At 42.5% G+C, this 26,846-nt stretch overlaps 1 protein-coding gene across 7 annotated transcripts in view; it reads right to left on the bottom strand.

Annotated features, from left to right (window-relative positions):
• Positions 1-26,846, bottom strand: part of arhgap23a (Rho GTPase activating protein 23a) — a 93,833-nt gene that overhangs the window by 7,507 nt on the left and 59,480 nt on the right. For 3 of the 7 annotated variants that reach the window (XM_053616018.1, XM_053616010.1, XM_053615984.1), the window contains exons 4-19: positions 26,603-26,695; positions 22,149-22,227; positions 21,841-21,895; positions 17,349-18,909; positions 7,789-7,947; positions 7,231-7,342; positions 5,749-5,788; positions 4,572-4,703; positions 3,840-4,148; positions 3,569-3,630; positions 3,088-3,200; positions 2,877-2,995; positions 2,596-2,748; positions 668-746; positions 469-542; positions 129-218 (exon numbers count right to left, since the gene is read on the bottom strand). In XM_053616018.1, coding sequence (XP_053471993.1) covers positions 129-218; positions 469-542; positions 668-746; positions 2,596-2,748; positions 2,877-2,995; positions 3,088-3,200; positions 3,569-3,630; positions 3,840-4,148; positions 4,572-4,703; positions 5,749-5,788; positions 7,231-7,342; positions 7,789-7,947; positions 17,349-18,909; positions 21,841-21,895; positions 22,149-22,227; positions 26,603-26,695 — 3,230 coding nt within the window. Of the gene's footprint in view, positions 1-128; positions 219-468; positions 543-667; positions 747-2,595; positions 2,749-2,876; positions 2,996-3,087; positions 3,201-3,568; positions 3,631-3,839; positions 4,149-4,571; positions 4,704-5,748; positions 5,789-7,230; positions 7,343-7,788; positions 7,948-17,348; positions 18,910-21,840; positions 21,896-22,148; positions 22,228-25,821; positions 25,910-26,602; positions 26,696-26,846 lie in introns of those variants that run through there. The other 4 variants (XM_053615993.1, XM_053616035.1, XM_053616002.1 and 1 more) reach the window with 4 other exon arrangements.

Below are 26,846 nucleotides of genomic sequence, written 5' to 3'. Positions count from 1 at the left end.
CTGCAGTACAGTACGCTTGTGGTGAACAGAGATGGATGGAGTATTCTTTTAATAAAGGATTAATAACTCGCACTCTGTCCAGGTCAAAAAGTAACACAAGCAATATGTACACGTTAGACGGAACTGACCTTGTTCTTCTCCGAGTGATTGGCTACGGTCTTCAGATGACCGATTAGAAACTTCAGAGTGTGGAAGTAATGATCTGGCAAATCTTGGATCTGCAGAGAAATACGACGTGAGAGTCTTTAAGCAAAGCGGTGTAGGACGAGAGGGACAAAAACGCTCAGGTACCTGCTGATATCGGAAAATAATCAACAAGGCCACGTCGTATCACCCTGTTGTTGATTATTTTTCCATAACGGCACATATTCGAGTGTTTTTATTCCTTACATTAGGAACGTAGTAAAATAAATGTACAAGTTAAAGAGTGTGTAAGCGAATACACCATTAAAGACTGCACACTCGTACCAGTTTTTTCAAAGTCTTCAACCGGTCACTTGGATTCTCCATACGATTGGCGTCGATGAAGTCGTTGTACTTGTCTATCAGAGAAAACGAAAACAAGTAGACGCCAGCTAATTGTGTTAACGAGTTATTTCAACACTAATGACTTCAAATCTTTATAACAAAACGCCTCACAGTCTGTAGGTAATTACTAAAGTCTCACCATCAGTAAAGAGGGGCTCCGGGAGCTTGCGGAAGAAAGATTTGAGCAGGCTGCTCACCACGTTCAGGTCCTGCCACCGCTGGATCAGACAGAAATACAAGACACCACAAGATAAATAATCATAGATCATCTTTGTCATTCAGGATATTTACATATTGATGCTGACCTCAGATAAATGCAGCACTCGCTATAATATTTATCAGTTTGCATGTATCGGATTAGTTCGTATTCATGTATGAATGGTGAGAAACATTTTAATGTTAACAGTACGAGTGCGTAACTGAAATTTAATTTGACGCCAAAATAAAATAAAAATAGGGCATTCCGAAAGAAATAATCACATGACTACATACTGACATATACATACATGATTAAAAAAAACCTGTGAGAAATAATTCATTGTTTTGATGCTATAATGTCATTTACTCTTATCTTACATCACTTTGTCTGTCAATCAAATCTAGTGAGTGATCACTGATTGTCTAATATGATGTCAATAACATCTGGATACCAGCCCACTCATGAAATTTTCCAATCAGGCTCACCAAACCTGAGCAGATGAAAACTGTAAAAAGACCAGGTGATGTTTTTCTTCCCCCAATCATCAACCATCTAGGGGGCATAATGGCTTAGTGGTTAGCACGTTTGCCTCGCACCTCCAGGGTTGGGGGTTTGAATCCACCTTGTGTGCGCTGAGTTTCCACGTTCTCCTCGTGCTTTGGGGGTTTCCTCAGGGTACTCGGGTTTCCTCCAGTCCAAAAAGCATACACTGTAGGCTGACGGGCATTTCCAAATTGTCCGTAGTGTGTGATTGTGCCCTGCGATGCGTTGGCACCTCGTCCAGGGTGTCCCCAGCCTTGTGCCCTGAGTTCCCTGGGATAGGCTGCAGTTTTGATGAGTCTGTGCCCACTGTGGCCTCAGATTCCTGTTCTTGGCTGACAGGACTGGAACTCAGTGTTGTCCTGTACTGTTGTAGCTCTGACATGTTGTGCATTCTAAGGTGCTTTTTTTGCTCACCACGGTTGTACAGAGTGGCTGTTTGGGTTACCATCGCCTTCCTGTCAGCTCAGACCAGTCTGGCCATTCTCTGGCCTCTCTAATCAACAAGCCGATTCCGGCATAAGAACTAATGCTCAATGGAAGTTTTTTGTTTGTTTATTTGTGTTGCACCATTCTGTGTAAACTCTAGAGACTGCTGTGTGTGAAAATCCCAGCTCAGCAGTTTCTAAAATACTCAAACCAGCACATCTGGCACCAACAACAACGCGATGGTTAAAGTCACTGAGATCTCACATTTCCCCCCAATTCTGATGTTTAACGTTGGGCAGCTGTGGATCAGGTGGTAGAGCGGGTTGTCCACTAATCGTAGGGTTGGCGGTTCGATTCCCGGCCCACGTGACTCCATGTGCCGAAGTGTCCTTGGGCAAGACACTGAACCCCAGGTTGCTCCTGATGGCAAGTTAGTGCCTTGCATGGCAGCTCTGCTACCATTGGTGTGTGAGTGTGTGTGTGTGAATGGGTGAATGAGACACAGTGTAAAGCGCTTTGGATAAAAGCACTATATAAGTGCAGACCATTTAATATGAACAAAAGCAGAAACTCTTGATCTGTATGATTTTTTTATATGTATTTTTTGCATTGCTGACAAATGATTGGCTGATTGGACAATTGCACGTATATACCGTATAATCTATTTATGTACCATTTAATGCAATTAATAAAAAAATTATTTTATACAACGTGCCCTAGCACTTATGGTTACATAACAATCACTTAAAAAGTCACGTTATTTCTAGAGGTACTTAGTAAACGCTGCACAATAATAAAAAATCAATATCTTTCATTTATGATTCATGTGCCGATAATTCTTTTACAATATAATTTTAATTGTAATTTTTTTTTTTTATAGGAATGTGTGTGTGTCTCACCTCCTCCGCTGTGTTAATGTCGCAGCCCTTGTTGAGTTGATCCTGCAGGCTGGACACCACAGCGTTGTTACCTGGCACTCTGTAGATCCCAGTGTACTCCAGACCCATCTCCTCCACCAAGCCACAGCAGATCTCCACAATCAGAGGAACAAACTACACACACACACACACACACACACACACACACACACACACACACACACATACAGTACTAGTAAGCTGGGAGAGTCCTCATAATTATTCTCTAAAGAACCGATTCAGACCAGCGCTCCCATTCAGACCTTGTTATTGGAGGCGGGTTGGCAATCCTCCAGCCGGACTCCAAACGCTTTCGGGTCCGCCTTCTTCGTTTTCTTCATGAAGTTGATGCCCCATGGAGACTTGGGAGGACTGCTCTCCTCTGAGAGTGGGAAGGGAAATGATTACAAACGAAAACAAAGAGAAAAGATAGAAGACATTATGTTTGGCTGCGCGTGTGTAAAAGAAGCTGACCTTTGGCTTCGTGTTTGGGGGAGCGTGGGGGCGCGCTGCTGTTGTCGGCCTTGGGGAGCAAGAAGGTCATGCGTGGCACTCGGGGAGATGAGTCAGGCTTATTACCTGTCGGACTAAATGGAGCCACGGAGAGACAACAACAATGAGAAACCACTCTTTTCATGAAGAGCTTTTTATAGTGAAGAGTTCGTCACAAAATTGCACACATCAGTGTTCAAACATAAACACTGAACTATATCAAATATTATAACACACTGAATAACCCCATAAATAATATCGTCAATTCAACAAAATACATATGTGGAATTGTAGCTCATGCATTTCGAAGTGCGTCATACGACCTCTATATTAAATAATGTCATAAATAAACACTGACTTAATGCATGAGCCATGTTTAATACAACATAATCGACATAATGATGATTATTCGAAATGTTTCACGTCCAGCTCATATCAAATCCAGCATGTTATCTAGACTTACCTCTGCTTCCTGTAGTCATTCAGTTTCTTGTTGATGAGAGCTTGTCGAGAGAATCCCAACTCCTACAACACACACATGAGCAGTCTATCATCTTTATACAGCAAAAAACCCCGAAACAAACAGAAACCGGTACTATTTACCGAATTAATATCTCAGCAGACGGCCTAAAGAGAAAATAAAAGTACTTCACTGTACATCTGCCAGTGATTTTTTCTGTTGTCCATAACTACGTTTTTTAGTGTGTGTGTGTGTGTGTGTGTGTGTTCTTCACCTCGCTGTCAGTCTTGCTGCTTTCCCCGATCACTCTGATCCACTCCAGCATGTCGTCTCGGTCCTCAGCCTGCAGCAGGTACTCGCAGAAGTCCTGCGTGGTCAGTCGCAGAACGTTCTTGTGCTTCGTCTCGCTGTACGCGATGTCCACCAGGCAGCCACGGAGGCTGATTGGTTGCTCGTCTTCGGATCCGCCTCCCAGGGCGGCACCCTTCAGCAGCGCCTCCCGCTTGTCTTTATAGAGGTAGAGCGCACCGAAGCGCAGCACTGAGAAAACCCGCCTCCAGGGACGAATGGCACTGCCCACCTTCTGAAACGTCAACAGAGAGATGGCAGAAAAATGAAAAGAAGAGAACGAGAGAGAGAGAGAGACAGAGAGAGAAAGATGAGCGGAAAAGGGAATCCATCATGTAAAGACGGAGCTGAATATGAGAATTTAAAAAAAAAGAGGTAAAGCCATAATAATACTGCTAAATCATTGTATCTCACACAAAAATATGAGATTTAACAATCACAGTGAATATATTTAAACATTCTGTACAGTATCACAGAAATGACTCAAAGAGCCTGAGCTGCTCCGAGTGAAATCTCTGAGGCGTCATCACGTAAGTCACATTTAGATCCACAACACACGCGCACACATTTTTGCATGTGTAATCTGAATTGTTTTTAAAGCAGAGTGAATCTCTCCTGCATGTGTGATAATACTGTATGGCCCTACTTCCTGTCTCACCTTGCCCTTCTCAGTATGGATCTGTTTGTAGTGCAGCCATCCTTCTTTCCTTACGTCACTGTAGCTGATGCTGCCCAGCTCCGAGGCAGAGTGACGCTTCGAGCGAGCCTCATCAGCCAAGCTGTCCAGAGACTACACACACACACACACACACACACACACACATTAAATAAAATAAGTTATACCATGGTCCGTCTGAATACTCGATTCTGATTGGCTGGAAGGTGTGCATTCCAAAAGTTTCAGTCGGTTAAAACTACCGTTCTAAATTAATGCGCTGGCTATAAACAACTGTAACCATAGTAACATATAGTTACAGTTGCATACAGAGGTTAAACTCACAGCTTCATTATTAGTAGAGAAGCACAGACACGGGTAATTCACACACGCATAATCTCTCTCGCTCTCTCTAATAACTGTTTACTATAATTCATTCAAATAAATGTAATCTTATCGCACTACTTTATCTCTGGGAATGATTAGGAGCGGGCAGAATTCTAGATCTAACAACCCGTATATAAAATAACGAACAGAAATGAACCGTTATTTTGATCCTTTCTGTAAATTTTGCGCTGTAAACATTAACCAGAGCTTTAACTTGTCAGTGCTGGCGAGCGACGGTGGTATCAGCGGGATAATCCACGGCTAGGTGTGCGTTACATGATTCTAATGCACTCCGCCGAGTCAGGTGCTTCTTTGCCTCCATGTCATGCAGTAAAATCGTGTAACGCACACCTAGCCGTGGATTATCCCTTACATATAGAATCACAGCGCATTCATCTTCTATAATGGCACATATCTCTAAATGAAGCAGAAAAATATGTAAGGTTTCAAATGCCGGACTCTGATTGGTCAAAATTACATTCTTCCGTGCCAGTGTGTGAAGCTCACGTGTAAATTCCATTCAGACTCGTTTAACTGCTCTGTCATGCTATTGTCATTTTTTCACTCAAAGTAGAACTACTATTAAACATCTCTGTACTTAACTCACACTCTCAAACGGGGATAACTTTTAAAGCCGTGCTTACATTACAGATATTATATTCGGCTCATTTCGACCTGGAATTTACGAGGTGGAAAACAGTTTGCAGGAGGATCAGGAGGATCCTCTACTGGCTACTACTGGCTGGTTTTTTGGGGGTTTTTTTTGCATACTACTTTAGTGGGCTGTACTTACCCCATCACGGAAGATGCTTTTAACTCTCTTTGGCAACCTCCTGAAAGGAATTAAATAAACAATATGAGTCAGTAGGCATGCAAACAGATCATCTTGTAGCATAAATCATCAAACTGCAGCGCATCAGTCAGAGGAAATATCTTTGAAACAAAAACCATCTATGCATAGAATATTTGCCAATCTCTCTCAGCGGTTCTAATACGCGCTTTTTTCTCCCGTTATTAGCCCAATTACCAAATATTCAGCCTTTCCATATTGCTTTCATGCATAAATTATTTTATGTCTATCCAGATTCTTTCATTTTCTCTCTTTTTTTTCCCCTTTTACTTAAAATACAGTATACAAATTCTGATTGTGTTTAAATGTCAAATATTCAAAAGTAAATGGATTGTAAAGTTTTTTTTAAAAATCTTTGAATATCCAAAATGTTTAACATTCAGGTCAGAAATATGTAATGAAGACAAAGATTTTTAGAAAATATAATTTTGGACATATACAGCTTACACAGTTTGGGATTATTGCATGATGCATAGAGGTACAAAAAAAATAAAATAAATAATAATCCATCCACCTACACTAATTTAAAACAAACAATTTTTTTAAATGTACGGCATGCAGTGAAGTCTGACACACAAAAAAACATTTTTTACAGTAAATTTTTTTTTGGTTATTTATTTATTTAAAAAAAAAAAAAATTACATAGAAAGTTGTTGACGATAGAAATCGACAAATAGTCTAGAAACCTACAGAAGTTAACGTTAATTTACATTAATGATCTCAACCGATTTTGAGATGATTTAAATCTTATATTTTGCTAAAATGTAAAAAAAAAAAAAAAAGCCTTAAATGCATTGTTCATGAGTGTGGAAACTATGCATGAAAGGGTTAAAGAAGGTTTTTCCAGAATTCAGTTATGCTTTTTGTTTCATCTTCTTCTTCTTTTTAAAACACATGACAATAATGGAGATGACTATTGACTAGGATCAGGGTTATTATGGTTATTATTTAGTTATCATAGCTGGAAGCCTAACTGACAGGTCACTTGAAACGAACTGGACTAATCTAAACAATACTTTAGGGCTTTAATCTAACTCTAATCTTAAGTAAAGATGAATAAAATGTGTTGTTAATATGATACACCGTGTTTCAAATCTACATCTGGATGAGGGGAAAGTTCTGGAATAAAAATCTCTAATGGGTCGAATAAGTGTATATGATTATATGATCGATATTTCAGTTAAATCTATGCTGTGATCATGAGAGGGTCCTTAGAAATTATTTTACACTGAAAGGGATCGCTGGCTGCGAAACGTTTGCGAACCCCCGTCTTAAAAGTATATTTGAATTCAAATTCCTCACATTTAGAGGCAGAGCAATAAATATATACATATAATGCAGGAATCAACTCTGATCAGCAACACTGAATAATAATTCAGACGTCTGGTGTAAAGCCAAACGCTCTCATAAATCCACGGCACTCACGAGAAGACCCGGCCGTCGTCTCTGAGAGTGTGGAGTCCCTCGTCACATGACTTGGAGCGCTCGGTGGTGATGGCCAACAGGTAGGAACAGCGGCGACTGGACTTGATGCTGCCTGCTCAGAAAGATGAGAAGAGAAGAAGAGCTGATTTGTACTGAGTGAGGAGAAATGGGACGGCGTGAGACGGAGAGTGTTAAGCGACAGGATAAGACAGCGAGGAGGAGATGAGAGAATAGCGAGCGGGGTGAGAAGGGGATCTGTAGGAGGGATGCAGGGCGGATAGAGGGATGTTGTTCCAGAGCTTCTGGGTCTGCTGTAGATCGTTCGGTCCAGTTGTGGTTCGATCGTGTGCACATGCAGGACAGCATGCAGACACAGTCTATCGTTTCTGTCTCATGTTCTAATACATGCACGAGTTTAGATGTGGATGCAAGAACCAGTGGGATGCGTATGTGTCGTAAAACTCTCAAATGTACGTGTGTGCTTTTCAGTGGGGTGTGTCTGAGCATGCATCTCTCTCTCTCTCTCTCTCTCTCTCTCTCTCTCTGTGCGAGACTCACTGCAGTCATGGGACGAGAGGCGGCTGAGGGGGAAGGTGAAGGTTGGGGAGGCGGGGCTCGTCCCCACAGCGGTGGCGGACTTAAGGCCGCCACTGGACACGACGGATGAGGCGGGGACGTGACACGCCCGCAGATCTGCGCTCGGGCTGGTTGGCTCATCTGTTGGAGGAGCAAAAAGAAGGGAAGAAAGAAAGGAAAAGAGGATGGGAAAATGAAGGGAAGGTGAAGGATACAGAGGGGAGAGGAGAGGAATAGAAGGAAATCATTAGACAACAGGTAAAAGCAGGGATGAGCAGAAAGAAACGAGAGGGGTAAAGGAAGAGCAAAAACAGTGCTGCAGGGTTAACTCATTAAACATACGTGTTCTTCTCTCATCCACAGAAACACCGTACAAAACCGACTTCGTACAAGTGAAAAGAATGGAGGTTCGGAGAGGAAAAGAAAGTAAAGAAAAACCAGTTCGAATCGGAAGGACGTTTTAAAACCAGAAAACTAAAATAGCAAAAGAGAGAGAGAAAAAAAAGATGATATAAATCAACTCTGATCCTACCTGAATCTTTATCCTCCATGAGAAACGTGTTCAATGTGGAAATGAGACGGGTGAGACGTGTTTGTACTAAAAACAAAGTTTCAGTTCTTTTATGAACCTATGAATGTGTGCTTGTTTAGGTTTCTAAACGGTGCTTTACTTTATAGCAGTGTTTGTCAAGTTATAGATAAAGCCAAGGAACACGTCACGGGAGGAGTCCCGAGCGTGCCATTTTAAATTCACTAAAATAATCTGTGGTGATTGTTTAACGCCGCTAACGTCCATAAAACTGCTAAAGTGACATAGAATGGAACCATCTATACAGCTTTTACCTTTATTACAAATCCAGATACTGTCCAAAACATTTGCTAATTAAATATGCTTACAATATTACTAAATATGCACATAAACTAGCTGGGATTTCAGTATCATCGTCATATTCTTAGTGATTTATATTATAGTATACAAATGAGTCAAAATATACTATAACACCCGTCATAACGTTAGCTAAGTCAGCTAGCAAGCTCGAGTCATACAAAGGGTCTTTCCATGTACCACGTCGTCCTCTTCGAATGTTATTAGTTCAAACTACACACTACATGGCTGTTCATTTTGTTATGAAAGTGATGAAAATTCTCCAAAGACACAGCGTTCGCACTGTTGTGCCAATCTGATCCAAATTGTCCACCAATCTATATCTAAAGTTACTGTAAATCCTCGTTTAAATCCTGCACTTGATTATTAAATCAGTCTTCCACAATGCTAACTACCGCTATGAAACCCATTCCCCAACAACATAAATGATTTTTTTTTTGTATATAAAGTGACAATGCCCGCTTACAACACTTCTGCTTTCAGTTCCCTCGTGACCTCTGCAGCAGCAGAAACAAGCTCTGTGTGTTAATTATTTATCTCTGTGCATATTTCTTCTCAGCACCAGGCCTGACCTGACTGTGTGAAACTGCCAGTACTGGAAATCAGTCCCATCTGACACACTGCAATACTAACCCAAACCGCCAGATGGCAGCAGAACGCACTGCTACAAAAGCCAAGAAAGGATGGTGTTTTCCCATTAACCACATTTGATCTAAGATTTTATTTGAACCTTTTCTCGCTTCATCTCGTCATATATAAATCTATATTCACTAATCACGACAACCTCATTCATTTTTCATCCCTTTCACCCACCTTCTTTCGCTCTAGTTCCTTTTTTCATAATTTCCAACTCTGTCAGCTTTCTTACGCCCCATACAGCCGTTTTCCTCACGTCCCTTCTTGTCATCGTCAGCAGGTGTAAGTCAACTCATCTCAACCGGAACTCCATCATTCTTTGTTCTCTTCAATCCCTAATCATATCCCTTTTTTCCCCCCCGTTCTAAATTTCTGTTCCCGCTCTCGTACTTCCATGCCAGTACCGAGTTAACCGTTCTCTCATGCTCAGTTCTGGAGGTGGATGAGAAACCAAAGAGAGAGAGAAAGAGAGAGAGAGAGAGAGAGAGAGTGCAAACATTCCCAATCACTCTCTCACACAGAGAGAGAGAGAGAGAGAGAGAGACTGCGAGAGAGAGCGCAGGGGCGGAAACATTCCCAGTTTGGGATGCAGAATCTGGACTGGGCCTGTTTTCCAGCCACTGGCAGAAATAGCTGCACTGTGGGTTTAACAAAGGCGCTTATTACTGCAGGCCGAGCTCACACACGGAAAAGCAGCACCATTAACATACAGAACATACCCTTTCCATGAACACTGTGCATTCACAGTATAGACATCACAGACTGGTCAGGCGTCTATTTTTTACTGCTGCTCAGTAATGCAAAAAAAAACAAAAAACAAAAAAAACCACAACCAGAATTAAAAGAGAAACGCCAACATTTTCAACTTGCTTTTCTTTTTACTATACACAGTTTCCACGAGCAATGATTTCAAAACCTTTCCCTGTACTGAGAACAGATCAAATACATGTTTATACAAAACTCACTCATAATACTCTAAGGGCTGTTCTTGAAGTAGCCAGTAAACATCTTTACATCCCAGTGCTGCAGAAGTCTCAACTCTGATTGGTCAGATGGCGCTGCTTCATTTCCACAGGTTTATATTAATGCATTCGTTCTCATATGTTGTCATTTTCATAGTAACTTACAGTGCAACTTGTATGGCGAATGCTCTGTATAAACAAATTTAAACATGCGTATAATTCTGTGAGGAGACATTTCATTAAGCATTCCTGGAAGGAGTCTCCAGTGTCAGCCAAACGTAAAGCTGTTCCTTGAACTTTTCTGACATAGGAAAGTCTTCAGGACGGAAGGCGTGTTTCTTTGTCTTATTAATTCAAAAGAGAGAGAAATTCTATAGACTGAGTGCTATAACACAAGTGATAGGGATATAAACCTCAGGACTCTAATTGAAATGTGAGAACTTTAGATTTTGGGGTGGAAGTACCATAAGTTTGTGAATAATCACCTTGCAAAACCTTTTAAATATATCCATCTTTCCATCCATCCATCCATCCATCCATTTTCCACAGCGCTTATCCGACACAGGGTCTCGTGGCACAAGGTGGGGCACAAACATTCGCACACTACAGACGTTTTGGAAATGCATGTCTTTGGACTGGGGGAAGAAACCCCCAAAGCACAGAAAGAACACGCAAACTCCACGCACGCAGGGCGGAGGTGGGATTCGAACCCCCAACCCAGGTGGTGTGCGGTAAAACGGGCAGTGGTGGTTAAGGCTTGGTGGTTAAGGCTCTGGGTTACTGATCAGAAGGTTGGGGGTTCAAGCCACAGCACTGCTAAGCTGCCGCTATTGGGCCCTTGAGCAATGTCCTTAACCCTCTCTGCTCCAGGGGCGCTGTATCATGGCTGACCCTGCACTCTGACCCCAGCTTCCTCACATGCTGGGGTATGCGTAGAAAAGAATTTCACTGTGCTCTAATGTATATGTGATCAATAAAGACTCATTATCATTATAACCAGCATGCCTCCCACCTATTAAATCAGTTTTGCCTTTGAAATCGATGCACTGATCCAAATCGTCTTGATGCACCACTAGTAAGTAAAAACACGGACTAACTTGTTTCAGGGACATTCCACAGGATTAAATGTATCTATAATTGTTAGTGCTGACAAATTTCTGTTTTATAAGAGAAATAAAACTCTTCAGAACATGATTTAATGGCAAAATAATCAACTTTGGGAAGTGACCAATAATAATAATAATAATAATAATAATAATAATAATAATAATAATTCATTCCCTTTTTTGGGATAGTGTGTTACCAATGAAGCAGAGGTAGATCAAGGAAAAATGGTGTCTACATTTCTTCTTAATGCCACATGGATGCCACAAATGTAACCAAAATGATTTTTTACTGTATTGCTGCAGTGTTTTGGAAAAGAAAATAAAAAATGTAACAACCACTGTTATGGGGTAATGGTTGTAGTTTGACATTTCCATCATGTATTTTAAATCTTTCCTGCCCGAGTTCAACAACTGCCCTAAGACTTCTTTTATAAGTGAGTTTTCGAGTAAACATTTTCTTTTCGTTTCTCTTCTTTCATATCTGTGTAGTCCCCCCAAAAATAAAATAAATAAATAATTAAAAAAGCTTCTGTGCGGTGGACAGAGATTCGTTTGAAAAACGTTGGTGTATTGATCGAACTTCTACATGCCTTCTTACGACCAGATCCATCTACACACTTTCTCTAACCGCGATCCATCCAAGTAAGAAGACACCAAACACAGAGGAACTCTCTGGAAACTGAAATCAGGCGAGAAACAGCAGAGGGGTGATCTCAGACAGGAAGTACACAAGAACAAGGGGACATCAGAAGTTTCTGAGAGATGTTCACAGGTCCTACTGTTGTGTGTGTGTGTGCGCTTGTGCCCTTGAAGACCCCTCCTCTTTGCAGACATGACACAATGGTACCATTGAGGGTAGAAAGAGCTGAGTGTGCTGATTGTGTCCGATTAAGAGTGTGTCTCACCCCCTCACTCCAAAACCCCTGAGCTCCCTACCCCTTTATTCCATCCTTCCGAGTCCCATGCATCTGTGCCACACCACCGCAGTGTACCCTGAATGCACCAGATCCAACAGTACTGTGTGAGCTCCATAATAACCAAAAATAGAGGTATAACTTTGGACCGATTTAGTCAATAATGTTGCTTCTATGACTTTAAATAATACACTGATGACCACATGCAAACACAGTAAACCCCTAAAATTTGTCTGAGAGTGTCTCTGCTCACCCTGACAACACCACCGGCAGTGGCTGGAAGCTGACACGTTGTTGTGAATTTATTGTCTTGTTTGACTTGGTTCAACATAAATCAATTGTAATTTTTCATGGACGTCACATTCATAGTTTACAGTGGATCTGGTCACCAGTGATGTAGTGTGGATTTCATCAGCGTTGCCAAAGACTGTCTACTTTCACAACTTGGTTTAAACCATGGTTTAGTTTGGCGCAGTGGAGGTTGAGGAATGCTGTGTTGTTAATGCCAAAGAAATTTTTGTATAAATATTGTTAACAATCCAGTAAGTATGAGTGTCTCTGAAACGTTTAAAAAAAAAAGCTGCCTCTGAGTTGAAATCCTGATGATGCCACAGCCATTCATTGCCAAAATTGGTCAGAATCTTTGGATAGGGGAGATGGCATACTCTCTTTCCCCTGTCAATCACAGCAACACTGGCCAATTGTGAGCATCTTTGAGCTCATGTATGCGGAAGAAGGCAGAAAGTGTTTTCCTCTAAGTGTGTTACGCTGCTTTGTGACACAGAATAGCCAAATGTGGTGGGATGACTTCATGAGTCTTGCAATCACCAGCTTTAGCTGATGTATAGTAGGGGAGAGCTGGCTGATGGGTCGCTTTTTGGAATTGTTTTGAATTACTCGGTGTAGGCACAGAATATTTGTTGTACTTTATATTCCAGCATGTCGAAAAGACTTTTGGGGCTAGTGACCATCGGTGTATAGTGTATATAAGGGTTCTTAACCCGGGAGTCGACCCTGGGGAGTCATGAGAGTAGCACTAAAATAGATAAACAAAATCATTTTCAGTCCGTACAGGATTTCGTAAAAGTTATTTTGGGATTATTGCGGCCAAAAATGCTTGATTTCGCTGAGTTCTTTGTGCTTCTGTTGTGGGAAAACTACTTGAATTGGCGAAATTGCACTCGCATGAAAACGTTTTGCGTGGTCTTTCACCATGATGTTTGTTGGTAAATGAGACCTTTTAGCTGTACTCATGTCCGACGCACGTGAATCGACCAGGGCTTTGGCTGAATGCGCGTTCTGATGACGTCACATGACACGTCTTGGCCCGAATCTGTGGTAATTTTGAAAAATTGCGAGCGCCTCCAAATACTGCAGAGTTTGCTTGATTGTGCGAAATCCTGGAGGGACGGCATTTTGATGGGTGTATGCAAGGCCTGGCTAAAGGCACCATCTAAAAGAAGGCACCACAGACTAATGTCTACTGTCCATTAACAGACAAACATGATCAGCTGTTGCAACACAGCAAAGTTCCATAGCTGTCCTGGGGTAACATACCGAGTTGCCTTTATGAGGGGGGTGAGAGTCGTGACATATTTTTAACCCCAAAAGGGGGTTGCACTGGGAAAAAGGTTAAGAACCCCTGGTGTATATCAATATCATAGCAACACTGTGATGTATTGCTGGGTCTGAAGTGTGTCTTGGGTCCTAAGGTCCTGTCTTCTAAAACACTGTACTATGAGACACCGACAGCAAGCCTATGTATTACTACATATTACATGAACCATAGCCATGTGACACAATGAGCTTTTCAGAGAAAGATATAGTCATTTGACTGAAAAAATTACAACAGTGGTGACTAAATGCCACTAGTTTCACTCAGTGAAAATAGGCAGCCATGCTATTTATCAAAATGAATTAGAATCTCATTGAGAAACGTTGAGGATTGGTCTACAACATAACTGCAGCTGAGACTACCGGTGATAAAACATTAACCAGTACAGTAAACTAGATCTAACGTGTGGCAGTTCTTATTCACAAAGGAATTCATAAAGGAAGCGATAATCTTTAAAGGTTGACTCTGGGTCAGGCCGTGTTTCTGACATTTTAAACAGACCGAGGGAACAGTCCAGGCTGGAAAGCTCCGAATAATGGCTTGACATCTATTAAACTGGCCTGATGACCTTAATCAGTGCTCAGGGTCAGAACCAGAAACATGGACCTGATTTATCTGCGAACGAATATAATCGAAGTAAATAAACGTGACCGCTCAGTGGCAGCTGCTAGGGCCGTGCTCCTGTCACTTCCTGCTTTCTGTGAAATGTTTCATTCAAACCCACAGCAAAGGCTCCAACTGAAAGTTGCTGATGGCATGCAAACAAGTTCTGGGTCTGTATTAATGAAATTCACCACACCCAGAAGGAGCAGTTATTTCTATTCACTGGTTTCTATTTTATACTAAATAATAAAATAATAATAATAATAATAATAATAAAAAACCCACAAGACCCAGTATCATCTCAATACTGAATAGCTAATCGAGTCCAAATAGTAAACCAGTCACCAGTGTCAGTGTATGTCAGAGCCTTAAAAGAACAAACCGTGAAAAAATGAAACCGGAACGTGTTCGACTTGTTATGCGGATTCATGCAAAACAGTGATTCGAACTGACATGACATCTAGAGATCTACATATGCTCCTGACCTGACATTTACCTAAAAAAGTACCGATTATACACACATGCTGTCTCAATAGTGGCGCTGAAGTTAAGCACACTTCACACACACCCTCACATACACACGTCTCGATCGATGTGCACTTCTCTTTCATTTTAACCGTACATGGAATTTACACAGATGATCTCTTTAACAGGATAATTAGGCTTTTTAGTTGGTTTTTTTTTATTATTAAAAAACCCTCCATGAATGTGGCACTAATGTAGACACTAACAAAACAGCTTACTAACACTGCCACGAATCCACATACTCTCAAGTCTGATGTTTACATAAAGACTCGAGCACTGGTTCACCTTTGTTTCCACATATTCTGAATGGATAAACTTGACTTTCTGACTCATCTAGAAAGACTTCCTCGGCGGCTTACACACAACAAAAAGCACTAGAACTGGATGCCTGGATGCAAAACACAGTTTTCCAACTGCCCAGAGATCTGATTAGCTTGTGGGTGTGCATTCTGTCATTTCATTTTCAGTGCCCCGGCATGTCCCGGCTTGCAAACGTGAAAGCACGTAGATGGTTGTACATTATCTATGTACCTGTCCTTCTAACCTCAGTTACTTGTCCTTTAACACACACAAACACACACAGATTTGAATTGATTTATTATAAATAAGTAAGTAAGTAAGTAAGTAAATAAATAAATAAACACAAGTCGTTGTCACTGCTATCTCTAGGTTGTGCAGATGAGTGTTTAGCTATTACCAGCAGTGTGACTATTGCTGCTGGGCATTCTAGGCTTTCATACATATTTGTGTGGAATTGAGGGTGTGTTGTTTTATGCAAAACAGGTTGTACTCCTGTCAGGCTGAAACTCTTCACTCAGTTGTACACTTTTCGTTCCCAGGTTCTTACACTTCTTTCTCCAGCTGAGTCTTAGCAAGCGAGTCGTATTTATCTGTTCGGATTATGTGCATTCATAACATTGTGTCCGAAAAAGAAAAGAGAGATTTTTATATAAAGCTCTGTAGGTAGCATGCCCAGAATGTGTGTATGTGCGTGTGTGTGTGTGTGATGCAACGTGTATATACACTGCTTTTATCTCCTTTGCTTGGCATGCCTCACATTTCGTCGGCCATTTTATTTCAAAATCTCCTTTACTCTTGCACTCTTCCCCAGTAGCAGGCAAGCCGGGACACGATACAGGATAAAATGCACTCACACACACATGTTATTCTGTCCCTCTCTCTATTCACATGCTTGGATTGATTAGTCAAATGAATGTATTATTAGTAAAGATCCTATCTCACAAGTTCCTCTCGCGTCATCAGTCATCAGTAATCAGCTCCTGTCTGGTAGTACACAATCAGGATGTACCAGTCATCTTTAGCTCCTGATAATGAAGTATTTCACCAGAAGTTCTTAATGTTTGATTCAGACACACATGGTTAATAGTGTCTACATGATTGTAGAACAGCCCACACTACTCAAGCAAACGTGCAAACACACACACATCAGACAGAGGAAATGAATGGCAATACCAGTGGGTTTGCAAGTTCTTATGACAGACAGTCCAACATTCCCGTCAGTTTATTAAGTGTCTGGCCACTTCATTTTTCTGCTTCCTTAACAACTAGCCTATGAGCCAGAACAATACATGCCTCTGAGTGCATATGTGCATTTATGAATGTTTTATTAGAGGCTTACTGCTTAAGTAAGCCCTGACATAGCCTCACTAACCAAGACTTCTAGCTTTCAGTAAAGAGTCTGATATGTTTTATCATTAAATATGGTCAAGACCCGTCTACATTCAAACACTTTTTCCGGAGACTGTCAAACGAATAACTTTTAAAGATTGGCTACGTTGATTTTTTTTTTCCCATAAAGTAACTCTTATCTTGTTTTTAATCTCAATTAGGTCATTGAGTCACGGTGTTCCAAAGTATGTTTTCACATCTGAACACAGCACATTGAACTGTATATACACGGAAGTGTGGAGAGCAAATCAGATTGCAATCTTCAATATCCTGAAGCTTGTGACCGGTGCTAAAAAGATATCAGATGATACATGGCCCATGGGCGGAGCATTTGAGGTTAAGTTTAATGTATCTGACACGCAACAAAACACACCAAAAGAAAAACTTAAACTGCGGCCTGGATAAGTTAACACGAAAATTGTAAGAAAAGTGAAAACAAACGAGAACAATAGTTACAATAGTAGAGATATAAAAATATGGATGAACATAACAGGACCTGTATCATGGGCAAGAGGCCAAAACAGAGAAAAAGACACAAGCAAAACAACAAAAATGGAGGATGACTTTAAGCAGAAAGGCAGCACCCAAGGAAAAAGAGAAGCTCACCAATGAAGGGAATAGAGGCCAGCGAGTCATCCTCCACAGAGAGCGGTGCTAGATTACCATTCGGATGCCGTTTGGAGGAAGAACCCTCTGACTTGAGCAGGGCTTCCTCAGGGTCCGAGGTGAAAAGTAGAGGGTCACTGTCGTCAAGCGCCAGAGGGAGTCGGTGAACATGGCCAGCCCTTCGGCCCATGGGTGGCTTTTGTCTTAGAACCACCTCTTGGACCTGCGCTTGGATCTCCGGCTCTGTCTCCCCGCCCTCTCTTTCATGGTTAGTCGGACGATGAGTTCCATCCTGTCCTTCGCCAGACACTGAGCAAGTAGGAGGGGCAGGTGATGGAGCAGGAGATGGAGCCATGCCCTCTGGAAGACTGGTCCAGCTGAGGCGCGGGCCAGTGTAGGATGGGTCCCGGAATGATTGAGCATGCTGCAGGATTCGTCCACTCTTGCGGTTAAATGACGGACTGTAGCTGCGGTAGCCAATCTGCTCCTGATCCACACTCTGGCACGAGGTCAAACGGCGGCTCTGTGGTGGATGTTGTGATGAATGCATTTGATTTTGATGCTTTGGTGAGTGTTGGTGCTGTTGGGGAGGGTGTTGCTGACAACGGTGCTGCTCTGAAGATTGGGATTGCTGTTGGCGATGAACTTGCACATGACGGACACCAGGTGGCATCTGTGCCGAGCTAAAATGGCTTACCTGCCTCTGGGGCTGTTGCTGCCAGGCTTGTCTCTCGTGGTGTGGAGACAGGGGACAAAGTACCTGGTCTAGAGCCTCTAATGAGCGACCCGAGTGCCCGAAGCGACTGCGGAGAAGGTTCTCGGAGCGAGAGCGGTTCTGGCAGGCAGAAGGCAGGACCTGCATCCAATGAGGATGCTGCCCAGGGTACAGCAACGTGTCCTGAGAGGCACTCTGGGGAAAATTAGTCCTATTCGCCCGTCTGGTTCGGCTTAGCTCTCCCAAACGGTCGTGAGAGAAACTGCGTTGTCGATGATGTAAAGATTGGACATTTGAGCGTTCCCGCTCCCGTTCCCGTTCTGACACCTGGTTGTAGTACCAGTTAGTGAGGGCTTGTTGGGTGTGTTCGCTGCGGCTTGAACTTGCCACTGGCGCAGGTTTTGGCGGACTGCCCCATGACAAATTGTCCTTGCTGTTGTTCCCGTGGTGAGTTTGGTGCGGTGGACTTGTGGAAATCGAGGAAGAGAATGATCGTCCTCTCTCAGTCATACCATACCGGATTTCCTCTGTGCGATGGGCGGGGCTGCTGTGGCCGACACCCCCTGCTTCACGGCCCTCTGATGCCCAGGCCATACTGGTTGTGGTAGGTGCGCCTGTCCGGTTGTCAAGTGGTGGGGATGGGCTGGAGGCGGAGCCGGGCCAGCGGCTCCAGTTGTCCAGCTGGTTCTGTCCCATATGGGGGGACAGAGAAGGGGCAGGGCAGGAGGTGTGGCTTGGATGAGGCTGGGAACGTGGTGGGTAGCAGAGAGGGGGTGGCGTAGGAAGATTTTGGGCCTCTCCTGTGAATGGCGCGTTCCCTTTCAGGTAGGCATCATGAGAGTATGCCTGTGACAGAAAGCAAAGAAAGAAGAGATCAGGAAATGGCTTGTAAATGATTAAGTTATAGTTTTTAAGACTAGTAGTTTGGGTGATTTGGTGAGACCCAGCAAGTGTGTATCACTCACACTGAACCTGATATGCATGAACGTGACCGTATAAGGCATGTCTCAATTCAAATACATTTTATTTGTATATCACGTTTAACAATATATCTCACGACAAAGCAGCTACACATCTCACCTGTTCTCACAAAATACTCTCAATAATTCTACGATACTATGGCATATACACATGGTGACACCAATAGTGAATTTTTTCACACAGAGTAGCACACCTAGCCTCTTATTGGTTATACAATCTTAAATAAGCCATTCATGCTGTTAACACACAATACCATCAATACAAATGGCACTACAACATTTCACGTAAAGGACATAAAGCCAAAGTAAGCCAAATTCCACAATCAAAATGTACACACAATATTGACTGCTTCAGACAACATTCAGTTAACATTCAGTTACGCTGGAAGTTGTTATTTTCAATGCGATCAATACGGTAACTTGTCCCATAGCTCAGTATCACATATTGTCAATAGAGACAAATGAACGAGAAGCAGAAAAAAAAAAACTGTTCAAATCGAATGTTCACACAATCCATGGCTCATGACAACAAATCACATGGCAATATCTCGTCCCAAGGCAAAACAATCAACTGAAGGTTATAGTGATGTTCCTAACTAACGATATTATTTTTACGCATATGAAGGACAGGAAGCTAAGGAAATGCACCAGCACACCATTTATGCAAAACCACAGAACAGTCCAACTGTCTGTGAGCAAGAACAACAACAGCTACCGACTTGCCCAGTGGATGATCTGATTCACTTCGAATTGGCAAAAAAAAGCTGAGTGATATCTTATACATTAGACAGGAAGATCAATACACAAACTCAAGTCCACGAATATTTCATGCACATGCATGCACACACGTAGCCGAGTGCATGTAAACAGACCAACACTCACACAGTGTGAAGAATTCCCAAAGAATTCTCTTAGTTTGCTGAGAGCACCTCAGTTTCTTTCTCACTCCTCTTCTCCCGAGCTTGTCGTTCTCTATTTGTCCTTTCGTGCTGTCCTTTTCCTGGTCCTTGACTTAGTCTTTCTAATCACTGCCCCTTTTTCTTTAGGCTGTTTCTCACTGTGTTTCTTCTCTATCTGGTATGGTGTGTTGAGAAGAACCCAACCCAGCACTTCTGAACTCCCTCCCTTCCTCATCTCTCTCTCTCTCTTTCTCTCTATCCACCCTTTGAGAGTGTGGGAGGGGCCACACCACTGGTGATGTCATCTCTGGAATGCAGATGATGCGGGTGTAAGGAGGGGTGTCTGGCGCAGCGAAACAGAGCAACAGATACAGAAAGAGCGATATGAATAGAGGAAAAGAGACAGACCGGGGAGCTGAGTGAAATAATATTTCCTAGAATAAGTAGATAAAAGTGTCTAGCTAATGTGTTCTAAATTGAACTAGTGTGTGTTGTGTGCGTGTGTAAGTATATGTGTGTTTTCCAGTCTCTCGGTACTGAGTGCTCTTGCATGTCTCATCATGTGAACGACAGGGTAATTAAGGACCGATATGAATATGGGAACTCTGGCAAGTCTGAGTGGGTGCTGTTCAAGAGGAATGTGTTTTAGTGTTTGTGAGCATTTATCATGTGACAGTTTTGTAATCTCTAAAGAAACTGACAAATCTCTGTGTAAAGCCTGAAGTAATTCGATGAGTCACTGAAACACTGTTTATACCAGCATCGTCCGTGTCTTCCCGTGTTTATAATTTTTAAAAATAGTTTCTTCGATTTTAATATACTTTCATTCTTGTTTTCTTTTACAAACTATCTTAGATTGTTTCTTCAGAGTTTATTTATTCTTGTTTTTCTTATGTTTCTGCTCATATTATGTCCATATTTCGTTCACATTTTTTGTTCAGTCTCTTTTATTGTCTATTTGTTAGTTTATTAGTTTTTTATTCTTATTAGTCTGTTTGACTAGTCACGTGAATTGAATTGAGTTTAATCCAAACCTCAGCAACTCAAAAAGAATTGTTTACAGTCAACGTTAAAGAGTGGAAAGTTCAGCACTAAACGCTCTATGGCTTCAATAAATAGTCAAAATGTTTCAAGAATGAGCCTATTTGAACAAATCTGTGTTGAAGGGATCCATTGTATTTATTTCAAAGTTAAAGGGCTCCCTGGCTACCAAAAGTTTGAGAACTCCTGGTATAACCCACAGAAGGAAGGTAAAAATTGTGTCACAAAAAAATTACATTTTAAAATGTTTATCACATGAATTTTAATGTTTCAGATTCTTTTTGGTCTGTTTGTTTTACCCACATTAATATTTTCTCCCTGCAGATTTTGCATCACAGCAGAGACCAATCCTCTGGTTCTCTACAGGACATACTATATGTGCTTACTGCATAGGGTATGATAACTGTAGAGTACACTATATTTTACATTTTGATGGTATTTGGCAGACGCCCTTATCCAGAGCGACTTACATTTATCTAATTTTTTTATACAACTGAGCAATTGAGGGTTAAGGGCCTTGCTCAAGGGCCCAACAGTGGTTGCTTGGCAGTGCTGGGGCTTGAACACCTGACCTTCTGACCAGTAACCCAGAACCTTTAACCACTGAGCCACCACTGTACATCCAAGAAAACTTCATTTGAGATTCAGGCACAGAAAAAGAGCCATTCTAACAGGTTTCATCTTGTTTTGATAGATTAACATTAGGTGAAGGCATGTTTCTTCATATTAGAATATGGATTTTTAAAACGTTTGATTACATAAATATTATTAAGCAACATTTCAATATTCAAATGTTTTGACCGCCCTAGTGTGTGTGTGGTGTGTGTGTGTGTGTGTGTTAGGCATGTAACACTTACCAGCTGCAGTACATCCTCATCCTTTGGCATTATGGAGAGCTCCAACACACTCTCACTAGAGTAAGAGAAAAAATGCAAAGACTATATTTTATTTTACATGGACTAAGCTAGGACATGACCATTTTTACATTCCATGCACATATTAAACAGGATCTGGAATGGGATTACAGTAATGACCTCAGATATTCAGCCCTTATATTAAAGTATGATCCCTGTAGCATCAATCAAGTTTAACAAATTATAAGTAATTCTACAGATGAAGCAATGCAAAACCTAATTCATTAGAAATCCTTATAATAATGACTCACCTGTTCTGAATTAGTGCTATCACCTGGGAGTATGTCTTACCCAACACACTCTCCCCATTCACCTTTACTAATCTGTCACCTACAACACACACACACACACACACACACACAAAGCTGATAAAGACATCAAAAGACATCACAAACAGATTACAAAATAAATGGTAGTAATACTGTATGACAAATAAGAACAAAGATATGAATTAAGAATGCCACAAACGGCTCCTTCTTTGAAGGCATAATAATGCCCATTTGATATATAGAGCAGTCAAGTAAAATAAAGTGAATTCAAATATACAGTAGCAAATGACCACTCTGGAGTATAGCTAGATCTTTTAGACACTTTCTCCTTAAAAGATACTAAATCCTAGCCTAGTTTTGGCATTTATGTCAAAGAATGTAACATGAAAAACGTCTGGGTTACGCATGTAACCCTGTTCCCTGAGAAGGGAACTAGACATTGCGTGTGCTTCACGCTGTGGGAAGGCGAGTGACCAGTATCTGAAGTTTGTGTAACATCATACCTATTTATAGGCCTGCCGTGATCAGGTGACGTGGCAATTAAGCGTGTCGCGTGATATAAAAACGGTACCTGTGAACCGCGCCATCAGCCTCTATTATCTGAAGCAAAGGCGCAATTCACAGGCATGCCCCGATATGACAAAACTACGCAACGTCTCGTTCCCTTCTCAGGGAAGCAGGTTACATGCGCAACCCAGACGTTCCCTTTCAAAGGGAACTCAACGCTGCATGAGCTCCACGCTGTGGGAACGAGAATACCCACTCCGTTATATTGAGGGTACGGCCTGTTTAAAAGATCCGAGCCAGAGGGTCAATGCAGGATACTTGAGCCCGTTATGGAGCACATATCCAGCTTGTAATATTGAATGAATGTGTGCGGCGTAGACCACTCCACCTCAGCACACACATCCTGTAAGGGTACCACTTTCCACCACTTTTCTACCACAACCACCTTCGAGGAGATGACCCCCCCATAGTGGAATGAGCCCTTATGCCCAGAGGCGTAGCGAGACCGCGTGCCTCATAAGCAACAGACACAGCATCACCTCTACCGTCACCGCCAAAGCAGACTAGCAGCTGCTCCGACTTACGCCACTGGCCGGAATGGTGGACTTAGGTACTGGACACAGGAGGTGCAATTTCTCTTGCTCCAGTGTGAGGAACAAAGGAGGGCAGAAAGCCTGCAGGACTACCGGCTGAGCAGCAGACGTAGGCACTTTAGGAATATAATCCGGCCTAGGATATAGGAAGGCCTTGGCCAATCAAGGGTCAGGAATTCAAGACAGGAAGGGGCAACAGAGAACACTTGCAGCTCTCCTACCCACTGTAAGGGCCAGCAGAAGAGCTACCTTTAGAGTAAGAAGCTTCTCTGAGGCTGACTATAAGGGCTTGAATGGGGCACCTGACAGACCTTCCAGGACCACAGAAATGTCCAAGGAAGGTAGTCGTGGTCTGCAGATGGGCCTCAGCCACTTGACACCACACATAAACCTTGATGTTAGAGGATGTTGCCCCACAGAGGCTCCACCATTAGGGGCGTGATTGGCCAACATAGCAGCCACGTAGACCCTGATTGTACCGTAGAAGGAGCCAACCCTGCTGAGAAACATCCTAGTAAGAACTCCAGGACTGTAGCTATTGCGCAGTTCATTCCTCTAGCTGACATTCCTCACGCCACGAGACAATCTTACTTCCTGTACTAAAGTGGGGCTCTGCTCTGTGTGACTACTGTGTTGAACACACCTCTGAACTGGGGGAGTTGAGCTCTGAACTGGACCTGGTAACCCTTTTCTATAGCATACAGAACCCATGGAGACACATTTGGCAGTAGTTTCCACACTGCCAGATGGTCTTTTAGTGATGATAACTTCTCCACATTATGTTGGCGGGAAAACATCAGATTTTCGTTTCCTTATGACAAATCGCTGACCAGAGAAGACCGATAACTTGGGATGGCCTTATTTAGGGGAGGCCCTACAGTAGTACTGGAGGATAACCACCCAAACAACCTCATGTCCCCTGATACGTCCCTCCGCGGTCCTACAGGACCACTCCTTCTTTGTCTGCGTTGCTTTTATTATCATTCTCAGATCAGGCCTATTAGCAGGCTGTCTGGTCCCCCTGGACTCTCCATGGTGGGCCGCCACACTCGCCTTCTGTGCCTCCCTCGCACTAGCACTGGCCTGGGCTCCACTCGTGGATGCCCGGTCGAACTCGACACGACGGGGAAGGAACTGGCTGAACACCACTGTTTGCTGTTTTTCCTCATGAAACCTGTCGTGATGACATTAAGCGTGCCGCCAAACAGGCAGGAAGGTTCGACAGGGGCATTCAGCAGGGATACCTTATCTTTGTCCCCATCCCTGAGAGGTTGAGCATAAGGTGCGTCTCTGCCACAACAAGCTACCCACTGAACGGCCGATGATGGGCCATCTGCTTGGGAGTTTTCTGCTGTGTGAGGGGGATTTATTTTCACTGGGGAGACAGCAATCTTCCAGGCTGCTACAAGCCACTTACTCTTCCCCGGGCCAGTCTAAATTTAGTTTTTCAACTGCCCTAGTAATCACTTCAAGCAGCTCTTTATATTCTTGAGAGCTGCTCTCCATTTTAGGTGCAACGGCACCCCCTACTGGCTCCTCCAGGTAAGAGAGGGTGTTTTTGCTTTCCATAGCGGAAGTAGTCGCCGTGACGCAAGCTCCAAAATCCGGCAGAGACACGGACCCGGAAGACAGAGTGAGGGATAGAGCAGCGCTCATCTCTGGCTCCTCTTCCAGATCCATACGAGATCCCCAGGACCTGAGGCTCTGAAACCCAACTCCCTTCAGCCAAGCAGAGAGTGAGCCGCAAGCGGAGCTGCCAGATTGTAAGGCGTCCACAATGCACGCAGTCAGACCACCCAAGTTGGAGCATGCCCTGGCATGCTCCAACCCTAGACACTTCACACAGAAAGTGTGTTCGCCCCCCCCCCACCCCGACATGAAGCGGTAGGAAAGCGTGACATACTTCCTGAATTCTCTCTCTCTTACTTTTCTATTTTTTTAAAGAAACATAAAAGTTAAGAGAGTTTTCTTTCTTTCTTTTTTTTAAAAGATAGAGCGTAAATTTTAGGAGTGTTATACAAATGACCGACATGCAGTCTCGGTGAAGATAATAAGGTTGATGGCACGGTTCACAGGTGCCATTTTTATATCACGCGACTCGCTTAATTGCCATGTCACCTGATCACAGCAGGCCTATAAATAAGCACGATGTTACACAGCTTCAGATACCGGTCCCGCGCGAAGACACTTCCCACAGCGTGGAGCTCACGCAACGTTGAGTTCCCTTTGAAAGGGAACCCAAAATATCTATTGAACAAGATGAGTTGGATTTGTTCGGATAGTGTCTGCAATTTTCTCCTTTCAAATGTAACGATTATTATAATGGATATAGATATTGACGGAACCCTGAGACACACCCGTGCATATGTTCATACTTTCATCCATACTTTCAGCACATCAATTTACAGGCATTCTAAACATCTAATCCTTTACCAGGAAGCCAGGAAGATGTCCCTTAATGCAGTGGTCAACTGGACCAAAGTCAACCACAGGTCAATAAAAAGAGCAAGACAGAATTTCCTGAGGTTGAGATTTTAAGTAATATCTATTCTTACCTTAACACTAAGAAGTCTGTGCCTGCCTGCTGTGCCCTTGATGATCATATGCCCTTCAAGTTAAACAGTCAATAAAAGCTGTTGCATTTTGGTGTTTTATACTTTTTTAGGGCGTAGTTATGTGTGTCAGGTGATTCAAAATGACCAAGCACTATGTAAGCTCTTTCACTACTGTGTACTACGCAGCTTTCTGAAACTTCACTGGTATTCAGATAAAATGCCATTACATGTGAGAAACTCCTCCGGTTGCTCACTAACCAGTTTTTCTAGACATGGACTACAGTTATTAGCTATGGTTGCATAAGTTGTTTTTGTTTTTTTTTTAAGTAACGACTACATACTCACATTTCCTCATCTTTGGCATTTCAGTTTGTGCGCATGTGAACATGATCATGATTAGTACGACTGTGAACGCAATTTTAAAGTTAATCCTTTGGCTTACCAAACAGAATGAGTTAAAGCAGATAGTGCTAGGATAACCTGTGTGTTTGCATACACACCAACACATTAATTCTTTTTATGCTTCAACATGCCTGCATTTGCAGGAGTTGCGTCCATATATAGGGCAGATAGGACACCTGCACATGTGGAGGTGTAAACATTTAAATGTAACCCAGAGTATCAACACTGTGTCACCTCGAACCCTGTCTCTCTTTTCCATAACATCCAAATGCCAACAGGCCAATCATCTTCAAGGGTAATGCAAAGTGATTTCCATGGCAGCATACCCAGACTCACACTCCCTGCCCAAATACACTGTGTCTTCTGTTTTCTTTCTCACCTGTACACAGACCAGCCTGGTGAGCAGGGCCTTTCTCCCTCACATTCTTAACAAATATGGTGTCCATTGGTTCCAGCCGACTTTGCTGTAGACCTGTGTTAGCACACAGCATAAACATACAATCATTGCAGCATCAATTAAGACTAGGGATACAGAGATAGCATTTTTCCAAACCTAATATAACTATGAGTACAACTGAGGTAATAAGTTTACCTGAAAACATTCACTGATGCTCAACACACAA

The sequence above is a fragment of the Ictalurus furcatus genome, chromosome 2, assembly GCF_023375685.1.
Source record: "Ictalurus furcatus strain D&B chromosome 2, Billie_1.0, whole genome shotgun sequence".
Taxonomy (NCBI): Eukaryota; Metazoa; Chordata; class Actinopteri; order Siluriformes; family Ictaluridae; genus Ictalurus; species Ictalurus furcatus.
Note: the sequence above shows the minus strand (reverse complement) of the source record. Positions and strands in the feature narration are given on the sequence as shown.